At 41.5% G+C, this 26,614-nt stretch overlaps 1 protein-coding gene across 1 annotated transcript in view; it reads left to right on the top strand.

Moving 5' to 3' along the window:
- Nucleotides 1-596: 596 nt before the first annotated feature.
- Qpct (glutaminyl-peptide cyclotransferase) overlaps nucleotides 597-26,614 on the top strand; it is a 28,583-nt gene continuing 2,565 nt past the window's right edge. The window contains exons 1-6 of the mRNA XM_027426042.2: nucleotides 597-716; nucleotides 11,414-11,560; nucleotides 16,917-17,195; nucleotides 22,612-22,788; nucleotides 24,527-24,626; nucleotides 25,942-26,058. Coding sequence (XP_027281843.1) covers nucleotides 597-716; nucleotides 11,414-11,560; nucleotides 16,917-17,195; nucleotides 22,612-22,788; nucleotides 24,527-24,626; nucleotides 25,942-26,058 — 940 coding nt within the window. The remainder of the gene's footprint in view (nucleotides 717-11,413; nucleotides 11,561-16,916; nucleotides 17,196-22,611; nucleotides 22,789-24,526; nucleotides 24,627-25,941; nucleotides 26,059-26,614) is intronic.

The raw sequence follows: 26,614 nt of genomic DNA, 5'->3' as shown, positions 1-26,614 counted from the left end.
AAAGACAGGCAAGATGGAAATGGTAGCTTCTAGAGGAGACAGTTTTCCTAGGGGCTTCCACTCCAGGCTTTCTCCAGGGAGGTCTCAATTTCCACAAGTGTCAAATGGGGTGAGCAGATTAGATGGAAGCACCTAGAAGGAACCTGGGACAGTGCCTGGCACAGAGCATTGCACAAATGCTGTATCTGAGTCTCTCTCATCCATGAAGATGTGCCCCAAATCACTTACAGCCCCCAGGGCCTGTTAAATCCTTTTCATTACTCCTTATGGCTCTGGAGAATCACAGAAAAGGATTTCCCATGCTCTTCCTTCCTTCCTTTCGTCCTCTCCAAGATAAGGAAGTGGCTCTCTTTGTTTCTTGGATTCGGAAGCTCGCACGTGTCACTCAGGGCATCCCAGTCCCCTGGCTTGCTGGCGTCTGGGGGAGGAGGGCTGCTGGCTTCTGCTGGTGCAGCGCGGCGGGAGGCCACCGGAGGCGATGGGGAGGCGGGCACAGTCAACCCAAGGGTGGAGAAGGGGGAAGGCGACAGACGCTCGTTCCTGGGCTCGTGACTGCCGGCGGCCCGGGGAATCTGCGTCCACACACTCTTGCAGAGATGGCAGGCGGTGACGGCCAGCGCTTCGTGGGCACCCTCCACCTGCTGCTGCTGGCAACCGTCCTGTCCCTGATAGCCGGGAGTGGGAGCCCTGGCACCACTTCCTGGACGCAGGAGAAGGTGAGGGGCCTCTGCAGCGTGCTGTACTTCAGTGGCTCTTGGAGGGCGACAAGACCCGGGACCTGACCACCTCCTCCTGGACTAGCCGGAGGCGGGTCAGGAAAGCTGTCCCCCTGCCCAGGCATCCAGTCCCCACCCAGGACCTTGGATCCAGGCCTCTCTTTCCCAAGCCTGAGCTTCAGGGGTGGTCTCGGGGCTGCGCTGGAGGCGCCTGGGGGCTGGGTGATGTCACCCTCCTCCCTTTGGCCGCGCTCTGATGGGGGAGCTGATAGACGCAGGAAGAGTGTCTCGCTGGCTGTGGAAGAACTGGCATGGGGGCACCACCGCCCGCTCGCTACCCTGGAGGCTAGCGATCCCCGCGCTCCGGGAGCTCCTGGGTGCCTAGACTAGTCTAGAGATGTGTCCACGAATTCCCAGCTACGGCATTCAAGGATGCTCCGTGGGGATCGAGTTCCCTTGTGGACTCAGCGCCAAAGTATAGTTAGATACTCAAATTTAAAAGAGGCACAGGGTGTTTTCAGATAAATGAATTGAGTTGTGGAAATCTCACTTAAGGGAGTCAGAATAAAAATGATTTGCCAAGTAGCTCTGTGCGAAGAAAACAGAGCCACAATTACTTCCTTTTCTTGCTCAACGGTTTTGAAATCACGAAATTGCTAAAGGCTGTGCCAATGTTGATGGTTTGGGAGTAAAATGGGATGGATGCCTTTAAAGAAACTAAGAACAGCAGCAGTCTAGGGCTATAAACTTTCGACAGAATTACTAAATGACTGTCTTAAAAGCTTCCAGTGTTTTGGAACGTCTGAAACGTTCATTCCCAGTTAGTCTCATGTGCATGTGTATGAATGCCCACTCCAGAGGAGTTCTGCCTTAGCCACCTTCCCTTCAAGGCTCTCAACAGACCCCGTTTAACAGGGTTGGGGTGGGGGACTGGCTAGCGTGGGGGAGGAAAGTCAACTCCAGTCACTCCAGGATGAGTAGAACAATTTCCCACAGAGGCTCCAAAGTGCTGTGCAAGCAGTTGATCAAGATCCTCTTCTTCACTGTTTGGGGTCCCTGGGAGGCCAAGCATCGGGAAGGGGATCTTAAACCCAGAATATGGCATCAGGTCAAACTTGTCTTTAAGGCAGTTCTAAATGGGTGGGGCCATAGGGTTAGAAAGAGCCGAGCCACACCCAGGGCCTGTCTGTGGGCAGGTATAGTACACAGGTGTTTCTAGGTGGGAGAAAGAAAAGTCTGTGATTCTTAAAATGTTTTAAATTAATGAGAATTTAACTTTCAAGAAATGTCTTTTGAAATGTGAATTTCTATTTCCTTTATTTTGAGAAGCCTCTAGGGATGGTTTCACTGGGAAAGCAAACACTCTCAAAGGCACAAGTGACAGTCAGCCATGACGTTTCTCAGTTGCTAGCTCCTGCTTCTTTTCATGAAGTCTGCTGGACAGCCAGCTCCACTTTGTAGCCTAGGAGATGGATGAGTCCTTACTAAAGTGCTTGCCTTCCTGCCTTTTATGACGCTGGACTGTTTTAATCAGATGCGGTGCACTCTTGGCACACCGGTCTGCCAGCAGGAGAAGTGCCATAATGAAAGCATCAGTTTTGAAATCCATTGCCTTTGTTTGGAAATAAAGGTGTGTCTCTTAGTAGCATCTAATGGCCAAAAGCAGAGCAACCCTCGTTTATGGCTGTGTTTAGAACCATGATTCAATGATTCAAACCCTAGAAACCTCTCATAGAAACATTATAAATGATTACACTCTTAGCTGGGCCCGCATATGTATGTATATTAAAGGTATTGACATGTGGGGACAGTTGTCAGATGTATAAAACCATCTCACTTGAATTTCACTGTACCCTGTGGAAGAGTGAGTTTATCTCCATTTAAAGACCAGGAAACAGGATTATTAAACTAGTGAATAGAGGCACTAGAATTTGGCTTAAACTCTGTTCTTCCCTGTTCCTTTTCACACACTCTCTTTTTAAAAAGTAGACAAGTATTGACTGACCAAGGAACAAACCCAGGAGTGTGTGTGTGTGTGTGTGTGTGTGTGTGTGTGTGTGTGTGTGTGTGTAGGACAGAAAAAGAACTTTTGTAATCCTAGCCTTAACCCTAACCCTATCTCTCTGGGCCAAGCAGACCCAAAGTGGCATTCCCAATCAGGAAGTATATTTGGGGCATCTTTTCTTCCCCCACCCCTAGATTCTAGTTCCTTCACTTCCCTCCTCCAGTTTTAAAGTCATTGTGATGCTGAAGGTTGATGCATATCTAGAAGGAATGTTCCTGAATCCCACCCCTACCCCACCCCCAGTTTGTGGCTACAGACCCATTCTTTTGGTTTAGTTGTTAAAAAAAATAATCCCATCAAATCACTTCTCCTTTAGATGGGAGCTGCTGGCTGTTGAAAAGCTTCATATGTTTTAAAAGGAGTGTTAGGTTCAATGAGCTAAATGGGCAGTTTCACCTGAAGCTAGCTGTGCATGTAGCATGGACTCAGTCTAGAAAGCTTCAAAAATACAAAATATACATTTACAGGGGTGAGTAACAATGGTTCCATTTCAGGTTATTATAAGGATTAATTGAACTTGCATAACAGCACAGTGGTTGTCTTACCCTAAAGACTCAATACATTTTAATTATTTAAAATAACCATACACAATTATTTTGCTGCAGAGTTGGTATTGTACGTACAGTTTAGTATGAAAGCGATAGCATGTGAATCTGAATGTAAGCTGATACAATTCCCTGAAAGCTTAACTCAAAGATTGCAAAACCATCACCCGTGGATGATTTATTTCTTTGCTTGTAAATCTCTATCAACAAAGCTGAGATGCCATGTATTTTAACTGGAAGAACCGTCCTTTATTGTTACAAAGTTGAGACAGGAAATTTCAGGTCATGTTAGAGGTAGAGATAAAGACTTTGAAGTACCCAGACTAGACTCTTGAAAACTATAAACTGCTCTCTGCAACAGTTCACATGTATCTGCTTTTGGACCACACCTTATGCAAAAATCCTTGGGATTTCCCCTTCTCCATGGCACTCAGTTCATACCTATCCACTTCTCCACCTGTGTGACTTTTCTGGAAGCAGAAGACTTCAAGGCAGGGACAGAGAGGTCAGTGAGGACGTGGGTGTTAGTAGATGAGAAAAACAACTGTCATCTTGGAGTCTTCAATGTCTGGTGGGTAAGAAGCAGGATGTCCATTTTACACATTAGCAAACTTCTCTTAGACATAACTGCTGGGTGACAAGTTGGGATTGGTCCCTTCAGTTGTTGTGTTTGCTTCTCTGTTCTGATTCTAAGGAGCAAAGCTGCTCCCACTGGACAAAAAGGTAGCATCTCATCAGTTTCCAACACCTTTCCCTGCGGCATTTGTGCTGTCTGTGGCTCCCACACATGTTTTCTAAGTGCTGGCCCAGTGGAACTTACAGGTAGCTAAAGTTTAATCTGAGGACTGTCTGGAATGCTCATAAAAGAAGCTTGAATTGGCTGTATTTCTGCAATGCTCTCCCTTACATTCAGTGTTTTGGAACTTCTATTGTCTGCAAGCTAGGCCACTTCTCCAAATTATGTAACAAAACCCTCTGGCCTGGGACCGTCTGATTAGAGGGAGATGTTTCAGGGTATCTGGTTCACAGGTTTGTTTTAGCTGAAAGATTCTTGTCACCTAGAACAGACAGGATTGTCCTTTCTGCCTGGATGAAAAGACAAGGCCAGGGCTGTAACAGAGCCTTGTTCCCTCTGAGAATGTTGGCACCAATAGAAACTGCTGAAGAAACTACCTTTCAATTGAAATAAACCTAGAATAAGCTTGGGGTTTACGTTTGCCATTGGGCTTAATGCCATTTACGTTTGTTTGGGGGTAGACAATCACTGTGCAGCCCTGTCATAGAAACTCACTGTGTTGATCGGGCTGGCTTCAAATTTGTAGTGATTTTCCTGTCTCTGGCACTGAAGTGCTGGGGTCACAGGTGTGTACCTCCACACCCAGTTTCAATGTTGTGCTGGGTCCAGCTGCTGTCCTCTGAGCCTACCTTTCTTTCCACTTTCACCTTCTTACACATTCTTGTTTCAAAACAAGTTTTTGTAGATGATGAGTTCTCAGAGGAAGGTTACTTTAGTGCAGTGGTTCTCAACCTTCCTAATGCTGTGACCCTTTAATACAGTTCATCATGTTGTGGTGACCCCCAACCATAAAATTAATTTTGTTGCTATTTCATAGCTGTAATTTTTGCTACTGTTATGAATCATAATGTAAATATCGGTGTTTTCCAGTGGTCTTGGGTGGCCTCTGTGAAAGGGTCATTCAACCCCCAAAGGTTGAGAACCACTGCTTTCGTTGAAGGTGTGCTGTTTAAGCATGTATAAGTTACATGCTTTTCCTTGGGGGGGGGCAGCTTTTGTGAACCCAGGGTCTTGCGTAATTGACCATAGTTGTTTTGCTTTCAGTGCTCTTCAAGAGCTAGGAAGTTTGTTATTTCTGTGATGTTGCAGATGTATCTGGTGCCAGAAAGCAGGGGAAGGATCTCTTTATTGAAACACACTTATGAAATCAGCCATTTTTGTGGTTTAGTTCAGGAGGTTGAATAGTGAGTGAGCATTCAGGAGCATCCATGGGTCTGTCTGTCCAACTCACTGTCAGCTATTAGGAGTTATTTGTCATCTAGCTTCTTACACAGTATCTTTTGCAGTTCCAGGATGTGATGCTTAAACACAGATCATCAATTTGACAGAATGTAGGACCACCTGGGAGACAAAGCTCTGAGTCTGTCTGTGGGGGAGTTCCTAGGTTGAGTTAGCTGCCATGGGAAGACTCATCCTAAATGTGATTTGTACCATTCTACACCTAGAGTCCTAGACTGGATGAAAAGATAAAAACAAACTAAGTAACAACATTCACCTCCCTCTGCTTCCTGGCTGTGGATGCAATGTGACCTGCTGTCTCATGCACCAGGTGTCACATTTTCTTTGCATCAAGGGCCTTCAAGCTGAGTAAACACTACCCTTCATTTCTTAGACTGTTTTTGTTTGGTATCATGCCACAGCAATGTGAAAAGGAACCAATACAGAGATAGATGCTCAAGGAATAGTTAATCTTGTTTTTTTTGTCTTTTGTGATTTTTTTTCAAGCTTCTATAAAGCAAGTATTTCAGCATAATTTTGCTTTCTTTTCTCTGTGGACATGCAATGAAGATCTCTGGACACAGTGACTAGGTTGGCTCTGGGGTGGAGCAATGGATAATGAATAGAAAAAGAGCCACTGATAAAATAGGTGTGTAAGTAAGAATGTCTATTCATTTATTTCTGCAGTGTGTGTATGTGTGTGTGTGTGTGTCAAAGGACAACTTGCTAGAATTGATTCTCTCCTACAATATATAACCTGGGGATTAGACTCAGGTCATCAGGCTAGGCAGCAAACATGTTTAACCACTGAGGCATCTTGCTGGCCCCTGAAACAGATTTTGACATGGGAGTTCTTATTTGTCACTGTGGCTACCCTGAGCCAATGAGATGCTAGCTGTCAGAAACATCAGCAGAAACTAAAATAAAGCTCACAAACATGGAACTAGGTTATGTCTTATCCACTTTTAACAGGTAGACCTGGAATCAGGACATGTCTTGTCCCCTTGTAAAAGGCAGCCACATGTCTATTCTGGCTTTTTTATCTGCTTGTGCGTTAGTATTTATGAAGACAGACATATGAATTTGCTTTTCTACTATGGAAACACATTTATAGCCAAGATAGTTTTAGAAAAATGCTTAGTATATTTATCCACTGCTCAAAATTACCCAGTAACTACTGGATATTCAATAAACCACACCCTGGTGACTCTAGAGAGAGACAGATAACTAGTAGACAGTCTTAGCCCTCCCAGAGCTTGTGACTTATATGAAATATAGACATTGAACACAACAGCTGAGAAATGTCCTCCAGGCTTAAGTCTGAAGAAGACAGGAGTTTTGAAGGTGAAGAAGGGAAGCAGTCTGAAGGGCATATTGCATTGCTGGGATGCCAGGACCCTAAGAGACAGAACCTAAAAGTACTTGATGGTAGGTCCTGGATGGTGGGTCCTGGATGCTAGATGGCAAAGCATGATGAATGGGAGCCAGCAGCGCACTATGGGGCTGGCAAGGCAGCTGGAGAGAGAGGTTTCTCTTGGGTGGTTAAGGAACAACTATGGACATTTTCCTTTCCCCCATTTTCTTTGGTTCCCACTTCACATTTCAATTGTTTTGTCTTTTACCTTCAGCTTTCTTCTTCAAGTGCGGTTTAAGGTCTAATATGAGGACTTAGACCCTGAGGTACTAAGGAATGTTAAGGCTTCAATAATAACTTTGTTTAGGAAACATATTTGTCTGTTGTATAGGGCTACATAAGGCCATTTTCATCCAAGTGTGTAATGAACTTTAAACATATTCTACCTCCCAGACTCTGCAACTCTGTGGCTGTAATTTGGGCACAAGCCTGATCCCCTATTCTCTCCTTTGTTGGGACCCTGTCTGACCTGGTGTCCTTCCTGATCATGTCCAAAGCAACCTCTAGAAGGCTCTGTGCATTTCTTCCTCCCTATACCTTGCTTTCTCTGTAGGAATAACATATTACTAACTGAAGTTCCTGTAAGGCAGCCACCATTGCTAATCCCTAAGTGTAAGGTAGGTCCATATCTGAAAAAAATCTTAATGAACTTGCCTACATCAGTTCTCTTCCTGTGAGGCCTTAGCGTGGTCTGGCATGCAGTACCAGCATTCTCATAAGTTAGCTGTTTCACCATCAAAATTCCAATACCTGTGTCTCTAACTTTTTAGTATAATGTCCATACAGGCCTAGAAACAATTTTGAACTAACTCCCTAGGTCCCTGCCTGCTCTCTATAACAAATACCCTCCTCCTGACCAGCAGACCTTGGTTACCCACTTTCAATTTCCTAGGGGTGAGGTTTCTACAGCAATATTCCCTATCAGCCTCTGGATAAAAATTGCTGCTGGTCCATACTGGACACAAGCCATCTTTAGTTCCTGGAGCTGTTTGAATGGTATTGGCACATGTATCCTGCTATGTTCCCTTGAGCCTCTCTCTGATCCGAGGAAACCTGTAAATTTCTTATCTCCTGTAAGCAATTTCGCTAAAATTTCCAATTCTCTTAGCTCTTGCTGAAATTTACCATTGAGTATTTGCCTTTCTGTATTTCCAGTTTAAAATGAAGGAGGTGAAGGCTCACTCCATCTTGATACTTATTAACTCTCTCTCCCTTCTGATCCCAATCATTTGTCCTGTATATTCTTTACCATCTAGCTGCCCCTAAGTAGGCGCAGAGTTTTCTGTTCTCCATTACATTCCTAGATATCTCCTGAGGGCCTGCGTGTATGCCTATGTCTTTCCAAGCCCCTGCGCAATGCTGCATCATGGCGGTGGCTTTTGCAAGTGGGAAGGATCCTTTTAAAATTTTTAAACTCTAAAATCTCTTGTACTTGCTTTCACTTTGTTTTAGCTCTCCTGGCTATTAAACTATATTCAAGTAAATAAATATACATTCATCTGACTAACAATTACCTGCCTGATTTCTGTAACTATATACATTTTTACTTTCAAGGCTAACTTACTTCTCTTTACCATCTAGCTAATATTCCTGTTTCATGTTTACAATGACCTGCATTTTTCACTCCGGAGTTTAACACATTACATTTTACTACTTTATCACCTGACTGACATTTCAGTCTCACATCTTCTTTGTGCACCTTCTCTTACTTTAAGGGTTAAATAACCCGCCTTACCTTTCTTGTCAGCTGCTGGCTGACATTTTCGTCTTATATATATTTTGTGCACATTTCTGCTTTAAGGGTTAAATAACCCGATTTATCTTTTTTCGTCAGCTGCTGGCTGACGTCTTCCTATTTTATATTACATATATCTGTTTCCTATTTCTACAATTACATATAGTTTTATTCCTGACTTAACGCTGTTCACTCACCACATATATTGCCTATGTTTTTGTGAGTGTACTTATCTTTGTTGGGTTGGCATTTTCCTTCTAGAACTTTCTGTAGTGCTGGATTTGTGGATATGTATTGTTTAAGTCTGGTGTTGTCATGGAATATCTTGTTTTCTCCATCTATAGTGATTGAATGTTTTGCTGGGTACAGTAGTCTGGGTTGGCATCCGTGCTCCCTTAGTGTTTGTAGGATATCTATCCAGGACCTTCTGGCCTTTAAAGTTTCCATTGAGAAGTCAAGTGTGATTCTGATAGGTCTGCCTTTATATGTTACTTGGCCCTTTTCCTTTGCTGCTCTTAATATTTTCTCTTTATTTTGAAGGTTTGGTGTTTTGATTATTATGTGTCAAGGGGATTTCTTTTTGTGGTCCAGTCTGTTTGGTGTTCTGTAAGCTTCTTGTACTTTCATAGGCATATCCTTCTGTAGGTTGGGGAAGTTTTCTTCTATGATTTTGTTGAATATGTTTTCTGTACCTTTGAGCTGTATTGAACCTATTATTCTTAGGTTTGGCCTTTTCACGGTGTCCCATATTTCCTGGATATTTTGTGTTAAGGATTTGTTGGACTTGAAATTTTCTTTGGTCGATGACTGTATATCCCCTAGAGAGTCTTCAACAACTGAGATTCTCTCTTACATCTCTTGAATTCTATTGGCTATACTCACATCTTTAGTTCCTGATCTTTTATCCAGCCTTCCTATTTCCAGCATTGCCTCATTCTGTGTTTTTTTTTTTTTTATTGTTTCAATTTCAGCTTTCATGCCTTGAACTGTTTTGAGTGCTTTCTTCACTTGTTTGGTTGTTTTTTCTTGGCTTTCTTTAAGAGATTTGTTTACTTCTTGTTTTTTTTTTTTTTTTGGTTTGTCTTTTCCTCCATCTCATATAATTTTTTGCTTTTTTTTCTTCTATTTCTTAAAGGGATTTTCTTGTTTCCTCTTTAAAGGACTCTATCATCTTCCTAAGATAATTTTTGAGGTCCATCTCTTCTTCATGCTCTGTATTGGGCTTTTCAGATCTTGCTGGTGTGGAGTCCCTAGATTCTGGTGTTGTCGTATTGGTTTTTCTGTTGTTGAGTTTGTTCTTACTCTGTCTTCTTCTCATCCCATCTTCCAGTGAGTGCAGGTGGGGTCTCTCTCTCTCTCAGGTGGCTGGCGGAGGGCTCAGCCTCTGGTAGCAGCGGGATGGCAGAGGGTGGGGGGTGGACAAGGGTGGGGTGTGTCCGGACTCAGGGTGGGCCTTCCGGTCTGGGCAGGTTCTCTCTTGTGGGGGGGTTCAGGCAGAAGTGAGCAGGGGTTGATGGGGGAAGTTGGGGGGGGCAGAGCAGCACCCAGACTCACCTGAGGCTCGGGCACCCGCCGCAGGACCAATGAAATTAATTTTAACAGTCATTTCACTTATTGTATATTAAAGATTGTTTCAGTATATAACCAGAAAAGTATGAATGACATAATTTCTTTTTTAAAATCAAAATATCTTAAAAGTTGGCATGCTTGCCAGGTGTGGTGGTACACTCCTTTAATCCCAGAGTTGAAGGCCAGCCAGGTCTACATAAGTTCCAGATCAGCCAAGGATACATAGTGAGACACTGTCACAAAACCAAAAATAAAAACAAAGGAAAACAAAACACCACCACCACCACCACCAACAACAAAACAAAACAAAACACCACCACTACCAAAATCAAAAAACCCAACCCCACCAACCTGGTATGTCTGTTACACTTAAAGCACATCTTAATTAACTAGCTGTATTTGAAGACTAAATAGTCTTGTATGGCCAGTGGCCTCCCACACTGGATAGTGTAGCTCTAACACAAACCTCTTTACTAGTGTTTTCTGGGGAGCGATACGTTAAGAGAACTGGCTGATGTCATGGAGTCTGTATAGATGGCAGCTGGGAGTCTCACCTGCAACCTCTCTGACAGGCAGTTCTGAAATACCCATAATGCACTCCTTTCGTAGAACAGCAATACCAGCAAAGTGCACTTCATTGCTGTCTGCAGCTTCTAAGTACTAACTTTTCTTCAGATAATAGTCTCATAGTTATTAGTTTTTGTAGTGTTGGTGTTTTAACATAGGGTTCTTCTGTATAGCCCAGGCTGACCTTGAACTTGTGATCTTCATGCTTCTGACTCCTAAATGTTCATATAGTTGTTCTTAAAATTTTTTTTAATGGCGATTATTTATGTGTATGTGTGGGTGTATGTATACCATGGTGTATATGTGTATGTGTGTGCGTGTGCATGTGTGTGTGTGTGTATGTGTGTGTACCATGGTGTGTATATGGTATGTGTAGGTCAGAGGTCAACTTGCTGGAGTCAGTTCTTTTCTTCCAGCATGTGAGTCCCAGAGATAGAACTCCGGTCTCCAGGCCTGTTGGCAAGTGCTTATCTATTGAGCCATTTCACAAACCCATAATTGTTATTTTTAAACCTTAGTTTTACAATGCATTGATCCAGAAAAAAATTTTAAATTACACAGGTTGTGTGTGAAATATTCTCACAGTGAAAGCATACTGTCAATTTTGCTTTTAAATCAATTTGCCAAAATCTAGAAGATTCAAGGGTCCAATTTTACAGTTGAGTCCTTAAACTCCTATGACACAAACCTTATTCCTTGTATTTTGAGGATTTAGAGCTACTAATCACAGATGTTACATGGTGTCTTATCACATGCAATTAGAGCTAAATCATTTTGTTCAATTGCAGAACCGCCATCAACCAACACATCTGAATTCTTCATCTCTTCGGCAAGTTGCAGAAGGCACCAGTATTTCTGAAATGTGGCAAAATGACTTGAGGCCACTGCTGATAGAACGCTATCCAGGATCACCTGGAAGCTATTCTGCCCGTCAGGTGAGAACGCAGCATGCGCATGTGCACACACACACACACACACACACACACACACACACACACACACACACACACACACACACCCCTAAAGTCTTTAAGTGCTTTGCTTTACCGTGGGGGATGAGATGATGGCTAGAGTTCTGAGTTGTGTAATATCTGGATACATCATCTCATTACTCACTATTAGAGGTAACCGAGACAGTCTAACAGCTGAGAATAAACGTGTCTTCTGGATTGATTAATGTGCATGTACTGAAAGTCAGTTTGTATGTGAAATCACCATAATGACTAGAGCAGGGACGCACCGGAGGGTACTCATTCCTCCACTCTTGGTCACTTTAATAACACACCCTAGCTTGTTAACCAACGTCTGTGAGCTCTAAAATCCAAAACTTCAACAGTTTTTATAATGCTTGCTTAGCAGTTCCAGGGCAAGAGTGAGTCACTGAGGTAGCCTCCTTTCCTCTTGTGGGAAATTGTGGTGTTTCTTTTTTTGGAGGGGTGCTATGGACAGTGGTTAGCTTCTGTCTAGAGTTGAGCTTCTCAAACTTTGACCCATAGTAGGAACATTGTTTATTTCACAGACAAGGATGTAGAATAATATATTTAGCTCTAACAGAAGTTTTTGGAAAACTATTCATTGTCATCACCTGTAATTTGCTTGGATATTGTAAATTCTATTTTTGTGAATTGAAGGAAATGCCCATGGTGACCCACTAAACTGATTTCTAGGTTCATTGATTTTGCTACTGCTGTTTGGATGACACTGCTGTAGAGTAAATAACCCATCAGCTGGACTAGACCTTGAACTTCTCTGTGTTATGTCAATCTGCCTGGGCAACATGAAATCCACCTCTCCATGTCTGCTTTTCCAAACTAATCCCATTCTGGAGACAGCTTGAGAAGAAATGATATTGGCCTCTCAAAGCCTCTTAATGAATATTCTACTTGCTCAACTTCTTAGACAAAAACCTTGGCAACTACTGCTGTGCCTGCATATTTCATCTAACCAGCTCATAGCTCTCCTTTATCTGCAGTGTAGCTTCTGGGTAGCCTGGAGAGAACTGTTTGTTGGCTTTTTGGTCTCCTGCTTCCCACTTGAATAGCTCCTGTACGTAAGACCCTAACAAACTTAGTTCTTTTAGCCTTCAGAAACACTGTGGAATGATGACGATGAGGACAATGATGGCTAACCTCATCCTTTCCTCCTCACTTCCTTCTTTCCTTTCTTTTTATCCGTATGTATGTATGTATGTATGTATGTATGTATGTATACATATACACATATACAGTGTATCTGCAATCCTGTAGCCCAGGCTGGACTTAAACTTGAGGTAATCCTCCTACCTCACTCTCCCAGGATCTGAAGTTAAGTGTGTACTAGCAATTTGAACTCAGATCTGCATGATTTTCTATCACTGGAGGTTTGGGAGAAATTAGATCAATGATAAATGAATCCCAATAGCATCAGCTGTGGTACACTGGAGAGTGAGGTACATTTACCTCATAGTCTTCTTAAGGCCTCATGTCCTAAGAACTAACTTCTTTCTTTCTTCTCCTTCCTCTCCTTTCCTTCTTCCTTCCTTCCTTCCTTCCTTCCTTCCTTCCTTCCTTCCTTCCTTCCTTCCTTCCTTCTTTCCTTCTCTTCTTCTTCCCCTCCTTTTCTTCTTTTTCTTTTTTTTTTTGGCTTTTTGTATTTTGCTTTTGAGATAGGGTGTCTCTGTGTAGCCCTGGCTGTCCTGGAACTCACTCTATAGACTAAGCTGGACTCAGAGATCCACCTGCCTCTTCCTTCTGAGTGCTGGGATCAAGGGTGTGCGCCACCACCACCCAGCAAGAATTTTCTTAAAGGGTTTGAATTTTCATTTACCAAAATACTCAACTCCTCATTAGGAAACAATCCATGTCTAGGATATTCACGTGATTTTACCTTTCCCATTTTCTCACCCTGTGAGTTCAGAAGGCCACCTACACTCAGATACTCATATGTATACTGGAGGCCCAAGCTCCTTGTTTGTGGACTCTGGAAGGTCATAAACATAGTGAACATCCTTGAGCTCTGTCTTTTATGGAATATATAGCATACACAGCATGCACAGGTATTGTTATGATTTAAAAGATGTCCATCCAGGATGTAACTCATTTATAAAACAAGTAAATCTAAAGCATTAAATTTGGGGCATTTCAATGATTTCTAGTGTAGATGCAGAAAGTAAATTGAGTCACAGGGTGGCAGATTCTCATGAGGGACAATCAATATCCTTTTCTAAAAGAGACAAACCAAAGAAATCAGGGATTCACAGTGAGTTGTGGGAAGTCAAAACTGAACTTAGTGAAAGGTGTACATATTGCTGGTGCACTGTCCTCAATGGGGGACACTGGGTGGAATGTCTTCAGCTTGGATCCCAGAGCCTAAGTGGGGAATAGTCTAGAGAACTGTTAACTGGAAGTCCACCATGGCAGGGTCAGAGCCCCAACAATCACACTTTTGCAGACTACTTCCTCAGAACAATTCTGGTCTACTGATGATGTCACATGTTGCAGAAAGTTTCTGACCCACCAGCCTGGTCCCACAACTGCTTCAGCCCAAAATAAGCACACAGATGCTATATTAATTATGAAACTATTGGCTGATGACTAGGGCTAGCTCTGTCTTAACTATTAACCCATTTCTATCAATCTATGTATTGTCATGAGGCTGTGGTTTACCAAATAATGCCCTGGCATGGTGTTAGTCCTCCAGCAGCATTGTGACTCTGTGTGGCAAGCTCACTTTGCCTACCTTTCCCAGAATTCTCCTTGTCTCCTAGACTGCCTATCTTCCTGCCTCATTGGCCGAACAGTGTTTTATTCATTAACCAAGAAGAGAAACATATATACAGGAGGACAACCCCATCAGTCACAATTCCTCAGATACTCAAAATCAGAATTTTAATTTAATTAAATTAGACCTAGAACCATTCACTAATGTTAACCTAGAACAACTTTCACCATTACCTCATCCAGAATCAGAGTGCCAGGTAATAGTCTATTCAACCCTCACCCTTCATCCTTCCTGGAGGGACAATCTCTTTGAATCAGGGAGACACGAATGTTTAAACCTTAGGAATATTGTGATAAAAGTAGTGGTTTGGAGAACGCCCCTTCAGAGACCTCTGTTGCAGACTTGGAGACTAAATAAATTTGGAAGCTGAAAACACTATGAGTCTTGGTATCCTTATTTCATCTTTGTTACTAAGATAACTAAAATATTTATGCTGCATGCAGAAAGGTTCCTTTAGGGACAGCAATCTGGGGCTCTTTCCGACTTTTATTTTTTTCGGATGTTAGCATGCATATAGATGTTAGAAGTCACGGCCAAGGGCAGGGAACTGAGATGGGAAACGAAGTTCTGGGTGAGGCTCCTGAACAATGCGCACAGATAATCTTTAACAGATACTTTAAAATACCAATTCATTTCCGAGGCTACTACCAATGTCAAGAAGCCATTTTATGGAACAGTTTGTCATCTGGACACCAGATGTTCAGGAGTTAAACAAAGTCTAGGGATAACTCATTTTCATCTTTTTTTGGAAAAACTCATCTTAGATGCACAGTGATTTCCCGTTTCTCTAGTCAAACTTCTACATCATGTGATTTTTACATATTCTCATTACATTAACATGTTTACTGTTACAACTAGCTTCTATTCTCTGTGATAGACTACTGTGAACTAAGCATAGTATAGGAACTGTGAGGCATAACCAAATAAATGGGATAGGAATGCTGGTTGTGAAAGGCTTTAGATGTTTCTTTTTATGACTTGAACAAAGACAACATGTAGAATGGTAGTGAAAAGGAAGGTGAATGATGGCAAGAGCTGTTTAGGTTAAAGACTAACTTAACAACTGCACAGGCCAAAGGGATTGCCTTTATTTGGCTTTTTCAAGATCGATGGTGTGTATGTTAGAGCCTTCACCCTTCTGTTTAAGTTCCCCTCTCTTTGGAAGCTTCTTGCTCTAGTTTGTCCAAAGCCCCTTTTGCCTGTGTGCCATGTTACATCAGCAGGCCATAGGCCACACAAGACGTGGCCAGAATAGAAAATCCTGTATTTCTTGGGAGGAAAAATAACCCTCCCATTTGTTTCCAGCTATACTGAGTTATTTGTTCATCATCTCAAGGTCCTTCCTTTCTAGATGTTAATTGTGGGACAAATTATCAGTTATTATAATGACTCATTTGTGTTTGAGATTGAAAAAAGTTTTAATAAGGCATCTTACAGAGATGAACACAATACTAGAGGGGGAAATAAAGAAATATAAAGAGAGAAATGAGGCCAAGGAAAAATAAGGATGGGGAAAAGACAAAATGAAATAACAATGAGCTCATCTCATACCAAAACACTTTAGATTCTTAAGGAAGACTCTTTCAGTACCTGGCATGGTATTTCTCTCTTCACTTCTTGCTTCCTGCCTTGGTCATTGTGCTGCTCAAAAGGCCCAGAGTTGCCACAAGAGATTCAGGACTGGACCTACGTTGGCTAAGGAAGGAAAACTTGAGTCAGAGTTGCTTACTGATTCTTACTCTAGTCAGGGCCTGACCATATTCTCATCCATCCATTGCTATGGGAACTTTCTCTACAACCCTCAGTAGGTAGGTGCTTGTGTCTTCCACTAGTGTTCACACACATGAAGCATTTGTAGGACTTGGAGCACATTCTGTGCATTACACACACACACACACACACACACACACACACACACACACACACACACACACACACAGAGCTGCCATTGAGAGCTTAGAGTGGAGGCTTATAGATTTGATATGCTTAATTTCTCAGACTACCTCGACTTCTTACAAATGTTAAAAGCAGTCTTTAGGAGTGCTGAGCTGGATTTGTCGCCTGACCATGATAGATGGTTAAGTGGAAAAAGCAAGGGTAAAATATTATGTAAAGTATGTCACTTTTCCTACAAAAGAACACCCTCCCTCTTTCAAATACATGAGCTTGTATGCTGGTGAGGTTTGTGCAATCAAGGAGAAGCATGTAGAAAGATCTACATCAGATTGCTAGTGTTGGTAAATATTGACAACTGAATAGGATGGATAAGTAGGCAAAAGGTTAGGACTGAGGGAGATAGGCCTCTTTTTTTCCATGAGAAATTGCTATTAATTAAAATAACAACTATTAGTAATGTTATTACTACCAGTAAGCATTCGAAGCATGTGTGCCAGTAATCCCAGCATTTGGGCACTTAGTTTCAGTCTAGCCTGGCCTACAGAGTGAGAGACTGTTTCCAACAGCAACCAAAGAAGGCATCACATACAATATTAGAGACACAACTAACCAATGAAAATCATTTGTTTTGATCAGCACATCATGCAGCGAATTCAGAGGCTTCAGGCTGAGTGGGTCGTGGAAGTGGACACCTTCTTGAGTCAGACACCCTATGGGTCCAGGTCCTTCTCAAATATCATCAGCACTCTTAACCCAGAAGCTAAACGACACTTGGTCCTTGCCTGCCACTATGACTCCAAATATTTACCTCAATGGGGCAACAGAGTGTTTGTGGGAGCCACTGATTCAGCTGTGCCATGCGCAATGATGTTGGAACTGGCTCGTGCCCTAGACAAGAGACTCCATTCCTTGAAGGTAACTGCTTTCTGTTTGTTGACTCCTAGGATTAAAAAAAATCAACAGCAACTCTGTGAATTCTAGAATCCTTGGAGGGGAAGGTCATTTGGAAATCAAAGCTTTGGAGCAAATTTTAAAATAATTTATTAAAACCTATGAGATGGAAGGAGTGGTATTTGGAAGATTACATGCTTTGGGATGTCTACCGTGGGCAGTAAGTAATTCACAAAGTGTGCTCATTAACTGACACCTGAAATTTCAGACTTGAATATATATTCAATTGAGCACAATGTTTCTTTGCAAATAATGAAGCCAAAGGAAGGATGGCACAGGCTGAAGTATGAGGATTATGTTTTATAGTGAGCTGTGCTTGTTTCTCCCTGTTTACACAGCTGTGAAACATCACAACCTTCTGCTGGGAGAGAGGGGAGCTCTGGAGTTGAGGGAGGGCTGTGGAAGACCTCCAGGATGTGGGTAATTCAGACATACCGAGATGAAAGGCACAAGACAGAAATGTGCTCTTGTTGTATCTGTGGATCAGGGCTTACTTTTACACAGCATAGCAGAGCTTTTGTTATGCCTGAAGCTCAGAACACTTCTGGGACTCTCAGATTTTCTTCAGTCTCTGTGTTCTTAAGGGTGTATTGGGAGAAAGTGCTGCATTAGATGAAGACGTTTTATTCTGATACTGCTCATAACAGTAAACATGACAAAGTGAATACAAAATGTTGTTCATGGGCAGCAAATTCTTCCCACTACCCTGGGCATTATGAAGGGCCCAGCATTTGATACAATGAGAGTAGAGAAATAAAAGGTTTATCTTGTAATGGAAGTAATAGAGATATTTGGTTCTGTTTTTGCTGGATATGCAGAACTTGAAGAAAGCAAGAATTGTTTATAGCCTTTTATATCCTTTTCACATTTTGTTTTGTTTTCTGAGCCTTCTACAATGCCTTTGTTCTGCCTTGCCCTGCTTTGAACTGGTGACTGTCCCTAGCAATGGGTGAGGGACTCCATAAGGAGACGGGCCATTTTAATTTTTTATACTTATATTTTTAACAGAAGGACATGGAGTGAATGAGGAGTGACTTAAAGGCATGGTTCTGCTTGGCACAAATGTTCCTCTTAGTGACCCACTTCTCCTTCTTTCCACATAGCACACACCAGCTTTTGGTATGAGATACAGAAAGGGCCATGGTGAGTGTTGTGGTATAGTCCTGTAATCCCACCTCTTGTGAGGCTGAGGTAAGAGGATTGCCATCACTTGGAGACCATCCTGGACTACATAGTAAGTTCCAGGTGAGCTAGGGCTACATAGTGAGACCCTGTCTGACAAAAGTAATAGTGACTATAACAATAGAACCAGTAACAGCAAAAAGAAAAGAAATAGAAGGGACTGGATTGCTGAATGGGGATCCTCAGAAAATTATCTGAGTCAATGTATGCCTTTTCTGAATTACCTATTCTATTGGAGGTAAGTGGTGATGTGAGCAATTTTTAGAATGGGCAAATTTCGAATGCAAACTGTATCAGATTTATTCACAGCTGATTTTAACTTAATTTTCGGGGTGTATGTTCTTTAGTTGTCATGAATTGGGAAAGGGGTGGTGGGAGGTGGTCTGGATAGTAGATGGATTATTGTTCCAGCTCTCTGCAGCCCTTCACATGCATCTGCAGTAAAAGGACAGCAATCACATTTTGTCATCCTAGACCTTTGCTGTGACCTCCCACTGTAGCCAGTGACACATCCATGTCCCTTGGCTGTGGACATCTTTATTGATTTGTCTGGGACAATGAGACAGTAGGGATGTGAGGTGGGTATGTGCTTATCTTCCCCAGAGAGATCAAGGAGATAGGTGAATACCATGCTGAACAGTGAGGTCTTCAGGCGTTTTCTTCTATTCCTAACACCAGAAGGCCAGCAGCAGACAGAGGACTGGAGGATCTTTCTTTAGAGTATGCAGATGCCACATAAAAGAATGCCAAGGGGGCACATTTGGCAATCTTAAATGAGAACATTGAATAGACACCAGATTGCTCTGAAGTGACTGCAGTACAGCCAACCAATTTATGTCTTCAGTGAACAATTTAGTACCGTGTTCTTCAATACAAATGAACACCAGGTGTAGCCAGATATTGTCGAATGGTTTCCACTGTGGAAGAAAGCAAGGAAAACTAATTATGCAAATTGAAACATGAAGTTGGAGGAAATAGAATATTGCAAGGGGGCAGAAGATAGCTTGACACTACTTAAAAATCCTTAAAGATGAGAGAATTTATATTCATGGAAGGAAACAGTATTCAATAACAGAATAATCATATCATAGCAAAGAGCTTTTGGAAATTTAAAATTAAAAAATACTATTTTCAAAAAAGGCACTAGGAAAATAGGATTCTGAAGTATATGAAATATTTTTTTCTAGAAAGAAGGAAAAAATGAAATGATGATGAACTTGATTGTGGGATCATTTCAGGTCATATAAAAAGTAGCAAGAATGACTTCTCAATAGGAATCTTGGGAGCTAGAAAACAATGGTGTTATGACTTAAAATAAAAGAAAATCATTTGCCACATGAAATTACAGGACAAAAACTTTTTTACATGTTTAAAATATCAGTGATTTTCACTCTTATGCACTGTTTCATTTTAGAAGTGTTATCGAAATTTGTTCCAGCAAAATTAAGGGGAACACAACCAGGAAACCACAGAAGATGAAATCCTGGGGTTGTAGGTACTGGTGAAGAAGAGAGAGGCCCCAGGATGGTGTTGAAAGGTGATGGGAGGAAGTGAGCGGTCAGCTCAGGCCGGAACAAGTAGAGAAGGCTCTGAGAAGTGTGCATCTGTACAAAATATGTCAGCTTGACTGATGGGGATCAAAAGTATACGAGATGTTTGAAAATGTAATATATATATATATATATATATATATATATATACATACATGTGCACACGTGTGAAAAGTGTCTAGTAAACATCTGTGTGGAGGTGTTAATTTGCCATCTGGAGATGAGACATGAGAGCACACACACACACATACACACACACACACTCACACACACACACACACACACACACACACAATTCAGAATAGGTATCAAAGGGATAGATACTAGTAGAAATGAGAAGGGAACCAGGGAGCAAGTCCCAGTGCTCTTTGATGTTTAAGAGAGAAGAGACATGAAGGAATCTGTATTGTCTGAGTCCATTCACCCTCAGACTGAGTATTTCACACTTCTTTTTCCCTAACTTACAGTTCCTTACCCATCCTCACTCCCAAGGAGTGGCCTTGATTTCCTCTTGCCAGTCTCATTAGACATCAGTCTCTCTACACACACACTCAATCCCACCTCCTGACTGAGTGAGGGAGAGGCTGCTATCCTAGGAGGAAAATGGAAGAATTTTACCCAGGATGGAGCAACAGTTATGTTGGATTCAGTCAGTAAGTCAAGAATGATGAAGAATTCTTGACAAGATTAGTTTCAGTAGATGGAGTATAGGAAGCCTGCAGTGATAGACTTAAGGACAGGACTCCTAGAAAGCCTTGGGGACATAGTTGGTAGAGCACTTGCCTTGCATGCATGGAATCTTTAGTTCAATCCCCAACATTACAGAAAAAAAGTGGAATTCAAGAATAAGACTCTGACACAGTGCAAATATGGAATTCTCCCAGCAAGTTTTTCTACAAATAGGGCGAAAGGTCAACAGTGGAGATAATAAGCCCATAGTAATACCCAGCAAAGACAGACAACTTGATGTAGGAGAAATAGTGTTTGCTACAGTAATGCCATCTAGCACATAAGAGGAGATGGAATTTAGTGCATATGTAGAGAGATTGGTATCTACTGAGACTGGCAAGAAGAAATCAAGGCCATCACTTGGAAGTGAGGAACTGTAGGTTAGGGAATGGAAGAGTGTGAAATATTGTGTGAGAGTGAATGGACCCAGAAAATACATATGACTTACAAAAGGCTGTATCAAAATTTCTGGTCATGGATTTCCCCCCCTAAGACAGGATTTCACTATGTAACATCCCTAACTGTTCTGGAACTTGATTTGTAGACCAGGCTGATTTTGACCTCACAGAGCCACCTGCCTGACTTCTGGTCACAGATTTTAATCTAGCAAATGGTTTTGTTTGTTTTTGTTCTGGCCAGGTTCAACATCTTGAGACTAATTACAGAATGGGTAGAGAATGGTATTCCATGTTATTATTATTATTATTTCATGAAAATGTGACTATGGAGAGGCAAAGGAATGACAGGGTGTCTAAGGGAAGGACTGGAATGATTGCCAGGAATTTGGCCAAACATGGAATAAATTGGGTCTGTATAGGACCCTATTTGTGGCTGTGAAGAGGTAAGAGTGAGTGGGCTTGGGGGTTCTGGTGAGATTTAACGATACCAAAAGGACTGATCTGTACAGGAGAGTCATGGCCAGACGATAAAAAAATGTAAACCTTTTCAGTTTGCTCAAATACTGTCTCTCACAAAGCCTTTCTCGATAGCCCAAGGACTCCATCTCTCATTTCTCCCAGTCTTCAGAGGACGAATGAGCCCCTAGGCATTTTACATACCATGACTATGCCTGTGTTTTATCTCTCCTAACTCACCAAATTACAGGCTCTGAAGACTACTGCAATTATTTTGTGTCCCTACATCATTCCTAGGGCAAACTCTTGAACTAAAATTCAGCAACACATTTCAGACTTCAGTGAGGTTTAGGTTGGGTACCAAGGAAGAGCATTCTGAGGTGGAACATCATCTGAGAAGCATTCAGGTCAGCCAGTGGGGAGTGGCCCTGAATGGCAGGGAGAAGGGTGAGCAATGGTGCTGCAGTGCAGGTTTTACAGCAGCCTCAGCCAACCTCTGGGGAGGTGTGGAGGTGGTGGCTCTATAGAGAGGCCCCGGTGGCTGAATAAGGTAGTCATGGGATACCGTACACTCCCAGGAAGTGCAGCCCAAGAGAGGCTGCAGTTGGGACAACACATCCACCTGAAGGGATTCTGTGGCATGCCTCTGTTCATTACAGCAGCCCCACAGTCTAACTATTCGATAGGGAGTAAGACCAAATGTAAGACATTTACTTTTAGAAGGAGTGGGATTTGCATGGTGTGATAATGTTTGGAGCTGAAGTGGTGTGATGTAACTTTTGGCTTATCTTCACTTGTTTGGACATCTTTATTTCATGGAACATCTTTTTGCGCACTTACTAGGAAAGAATGTGAGTTTTTAATTAACTGTAGCATTTTTGCTCCCCCCCCCCATGAATCCATCTTGAAGCTATAGTGTTCATAGATATCTCTGAAGACAATCCCAGGTCAATATATCCTCATTAAGTGCTTTTTAATATAGTTTCGGAGTCTGTGATTGGTCAGAGTTAGAGTTTTGTTTTTTTTTTTATTTTTCAAATTGTACTTTTTTTTTTTTTTAACCAGGATGTCTCTGGTTCCAAGCCAGATCTCTCACTTCGGCTAATTTTCTTTGATGGAGAAGAGGCTTTTCTTCACTGGTCCCCTCGAGACTCTCTGTATGGATCTCGGCACTTAGCCCAGAAGATGGCATCAACCTCACACCCTCCTGGCTCGAGAGGCACCAACCAACTGGATGGCATGGTTAGTTTGAGTTACTTCGGCTCTGTAGCTCAGTCTCTGTCTCCAGAGAGAAGGCTGTGAGGACCAAGACCTAAAAGTGCCACGAAATCCTCAGAGCACTGTTTATTGTAGAACATTCCTTGGCAAGCACTAGATTTTTGAGGAATCCCAGAGCTAAAAAGAATGATTCTGCGTTAGAAGCTCTGTTTGGCTGAGCTTAATTAAGATGATGTGAAAATCAGATTAAAGAGCCGTTAGATTCAATACAAGAGCACTCCCTGCCCCAAATACTGTGTGGTATGGAGAGAGAAAGCCTCTCTCTGTCAGAGGAGGACGGGGACCTCAGGGAATGGAGCAAAGAGGACAGAGTGAGAAATTTCCCATGTGATAAAGCAGTATAGTGACTGCAGTGTGAATGTTCAGTTTGATGTGGTATGTTGATTTGGTATTTTTGATGTGAGGGTAGAGACACTTAAGGATGGCTTAAAATCCTGCTGCTATTACTAAGTAGTAGGCACAGCATCCAACCTCCATTCTTCCTAATTCTGTGCCCTGGCCATTAATACTCTCCTATGACTCTCTTCGCATAGGTGATCTTCATTTTGTCACTAAGACCTCATCAACCCCAGCTTAGAATGTTGTGCTACGCTTGGAACTTCCTTCCTCCCAGTGTTGCCCACGTTATTCTTGTCACTTTCTCTAACCCTCCACTCTGCCTGCATGCATCCCGTTGTTTCTCATGTTTCTGGCCTTCACCCTACAAATCAAATGAACAATCAGTGTCATCTATGAGTTTCCCCAGAACTCCTCATATGAGCATGACTTTCTCAGGTACATTGACACCTTGCCACTGGCCAAAAACATGCAGTCAGTACTTCACTCATTCATTTATTCCTGAGTGGCTCAAATGGGTCCAGAAAAGGAGGAGAGACATAGATAATTAGTAATTATTTACCAGTCCAGATATGTGACCCACAGTGATGGAAGGACCATTTATTTCTCAGACAGAGACTTATCCAATCTCATGAATATGTTCCTATTTCAAACAAGCATTTTTCCAAATGAATGAATATGTGTATCAATTATATATGTGTGTATGTATATATCATTTGTGTATACTATGTCTTTGGAATCATGAATTCTGAAAACATTTATTCAATATATGGCAAATTTCACTCTAGGTATACCCACACGTTATTAATTTTGGATGTGGTCTTCAGGGAGTCCTCAAGGCTGCTGATGCTTTATGACTGAAATAAGCTAAGGAATGTTGGTTTAATATGGAAGGTTATGTAATCAGGAGATGTTACAGAGCAGCTGGACTGAGAAGCCTTGCTTACTACACAAGGAAATGGCAATCCAGCAGCATGATGTATACATGCTTTAGAGGAATTTTTCTTGCATGCTGAATGAGTCATAGCTCCCATCCACATTCACCCCTATCATTACAGATTAAAGTTAAAATGCCTAATTACAATGGCATAGAAAATCAGGCATGTTTGAACTGTCTGAAAACAAAGCAAATGTATTCTTTTTCAATTCGTGAAATATGCATCAAATCTGCATTTCTAATCTATCCTTGGTTACGCTCATTTGGTGTATAATACATCACCATTCATCGGTGTTGCATAAACAAGATCTAAAAGGTTCTCTAAAATGGTTAGCAAATACTGTTACTAAACCCTTTGTCCATTTATATAAGTTCTCTGTGTGATTCTCAAGTATTAAAATGCATTTAAGTGATGTTTTTCTCCCTTAGGATTTGTTGGTCTTACTAGATTTAATTGGAGCTGCAAACCCAACATTTCCCAATTTCTTCCCTAGGACTACAAGATGGTTTAATAGACTCCAAGCAATTGGTAAGCACCACAGTTACTAAAGAGCAAATTTTTGTTTCTTCCTACTGATAAGCTTTAAAATTCAAATTTATGATTAAGTGTGCTTTTCAAATATTAACATACTTGGCTGGCTTTTGTTTTACCCTACCAATTAGTTTATTATTCCTAATTTGTCAAGAGGCCCAGTATTTTCCTGCATGGAATTCTATTTTGAAATGCAAACATCAAAACACTACATTTATAGAGTCTTAGAAATGATGCCAAGAGATACTCTTGAATTTAATTCAATTTTCCATCTCTTTTTGTCACCTATTTTCTTCCTTTGTCTTATTTTCAAGGACTCCCTTATTTCCTTTTCCAAAATGCACATATCAATAAATTGTGATTATTGTAATTGAGATTAAAATCTATTGTGCTATTCTTCTTCATGGTTTTTACATTATTAACTATGTCTTCAATTGTACCCTATGTTTAAGGAAACATAAATATAGATAAATAGGAATATTATGTTTGTTGGTAGTTGGGACTTCTCAATGTTCTTAAAATCCCACTATACAGGCTTACTTACTGGTTGGTACAGTTTTATCCTTGTAATTTAACAATCACAAAACGAACAGCTATCCTAGGGAGTTCTTTTTTCTTGTTTCATAATCACTTGATCTCTTATCATCTTGTAACAAACGTCACATGGGCTATGTATAACACAAGCTATATGTTACCAGATAACAAGATCGATGGGTTCTCAAACTTTAGTGTAGATCAGAATCCCCTGAGTGCATGCTAAGGCATAGGTTACATACCCCAGAATTTCTGATTCATTAAATCTGAGGTTGTACCAGATAATTTGCACCTCGAAGTCATTACCAGGTGGTGCTTGAGGCCACTGATCAGGAACTACATCTTGGGAATCACTGATATAGGCCACAGTAGGAGTCTTTCACCCAGAGTGGCCAGTTGATATATTTCATTCTACTCTGTTTGAATATTCCACTTTTAAGCCCAACATCCCTCTGTAGGCATTCCCCATGCACCGTTTGGGCCTATTTATATCTGCACTTGAGTTTTCCCAACACCTTTGACTCTTATTTTCTCCTTCTCAATCTTTCCATTGTTTTGTTGAGCTTCTACCTTTAAAGAGGGTTTCACCAGAAAAGCCAGAGTCATGTTTGACTCTTTGCCTCTAATCTCCTCTATAGTTTACACAGGTGAAGCCTAGGCACTTATTGTCATAGATGTGGCTATGTTTGCTGATATCAAGCTCCCTAAATAAGGATGGACTCTGAATCTTGATCAGATAAAACTAGATGTTCACCTACTGTCTGATTGTTGTCTGCAGAACAAGAACTCTATGAATTGGGTTTGCTCAAGGATCATTCTTTGGAGAGGAGGTATTTCCAGAATTTTGGTTACGGAAATATTATCCAGGATGATCATATTCCATTTTTAAGAAAAGGTAACTGTGTATCATTGTGCATAAATGCCTACTATATTTATTATGTTTTATGTGCATTTTGAAATTTTAAAACAGTATCATTTATATGTTCTTTTTTTACCTTTCATTTTGATTATTATGTTAGTTGTACATAGTGTGTTTCATTATGACATTTTCATATATGTATACAATGTAGTTTGATCATATTAGTTTCCCTTTGCCTCTTTTGTCCCCTCCCTGTCTTGTCATTCCCTTCCCCTTTCATGTATTTTTAAATGACCCAGTGGTTTTTATTAGGGTTGCTTACAGGAGAAGAGATGAAGGGTTATTTACAGGCATCTCATCAGGACCTGCACCACTGATGTGTCTTTTCCTCCTCCCAGCAACCATTATAAGCATATATAAGTCCTCAGAGAGGGGTGAGATCTCATGAGATATTCAATCCTCTATGACATGATGTTGTGGTCCCAATCTTATGAAGATCTTGTACAGATTCCGATGTTGTGAGTTCAAGAGTGCCCGTGGCCATGCCATGCTTGCCTTTCACACCATTCTCCCCACACTCCCTGTTTCCTCC

The sequence above is a fragment of the Cricetulus griseus genome, chromosome 7, assembly GCF_003668045.3.
Source record: "Cricetulus griseus strain 17A/GY chromosome 7, alternate assembly CriGri-PICRH-1.0, whole genome shotgun sequence".
In the NCBI taxonomy this organism is placed as follows: Eukaryota; Metazoa; Chordata; class Mammalia; order Rodentia; family Cricetidae; genus Cricetulus; species Cricetulus griseus.
Note: the sequence above shows the minus strand (reverse complement) of the source record. Positions and strands in the feature narration are given on the sequence as shown.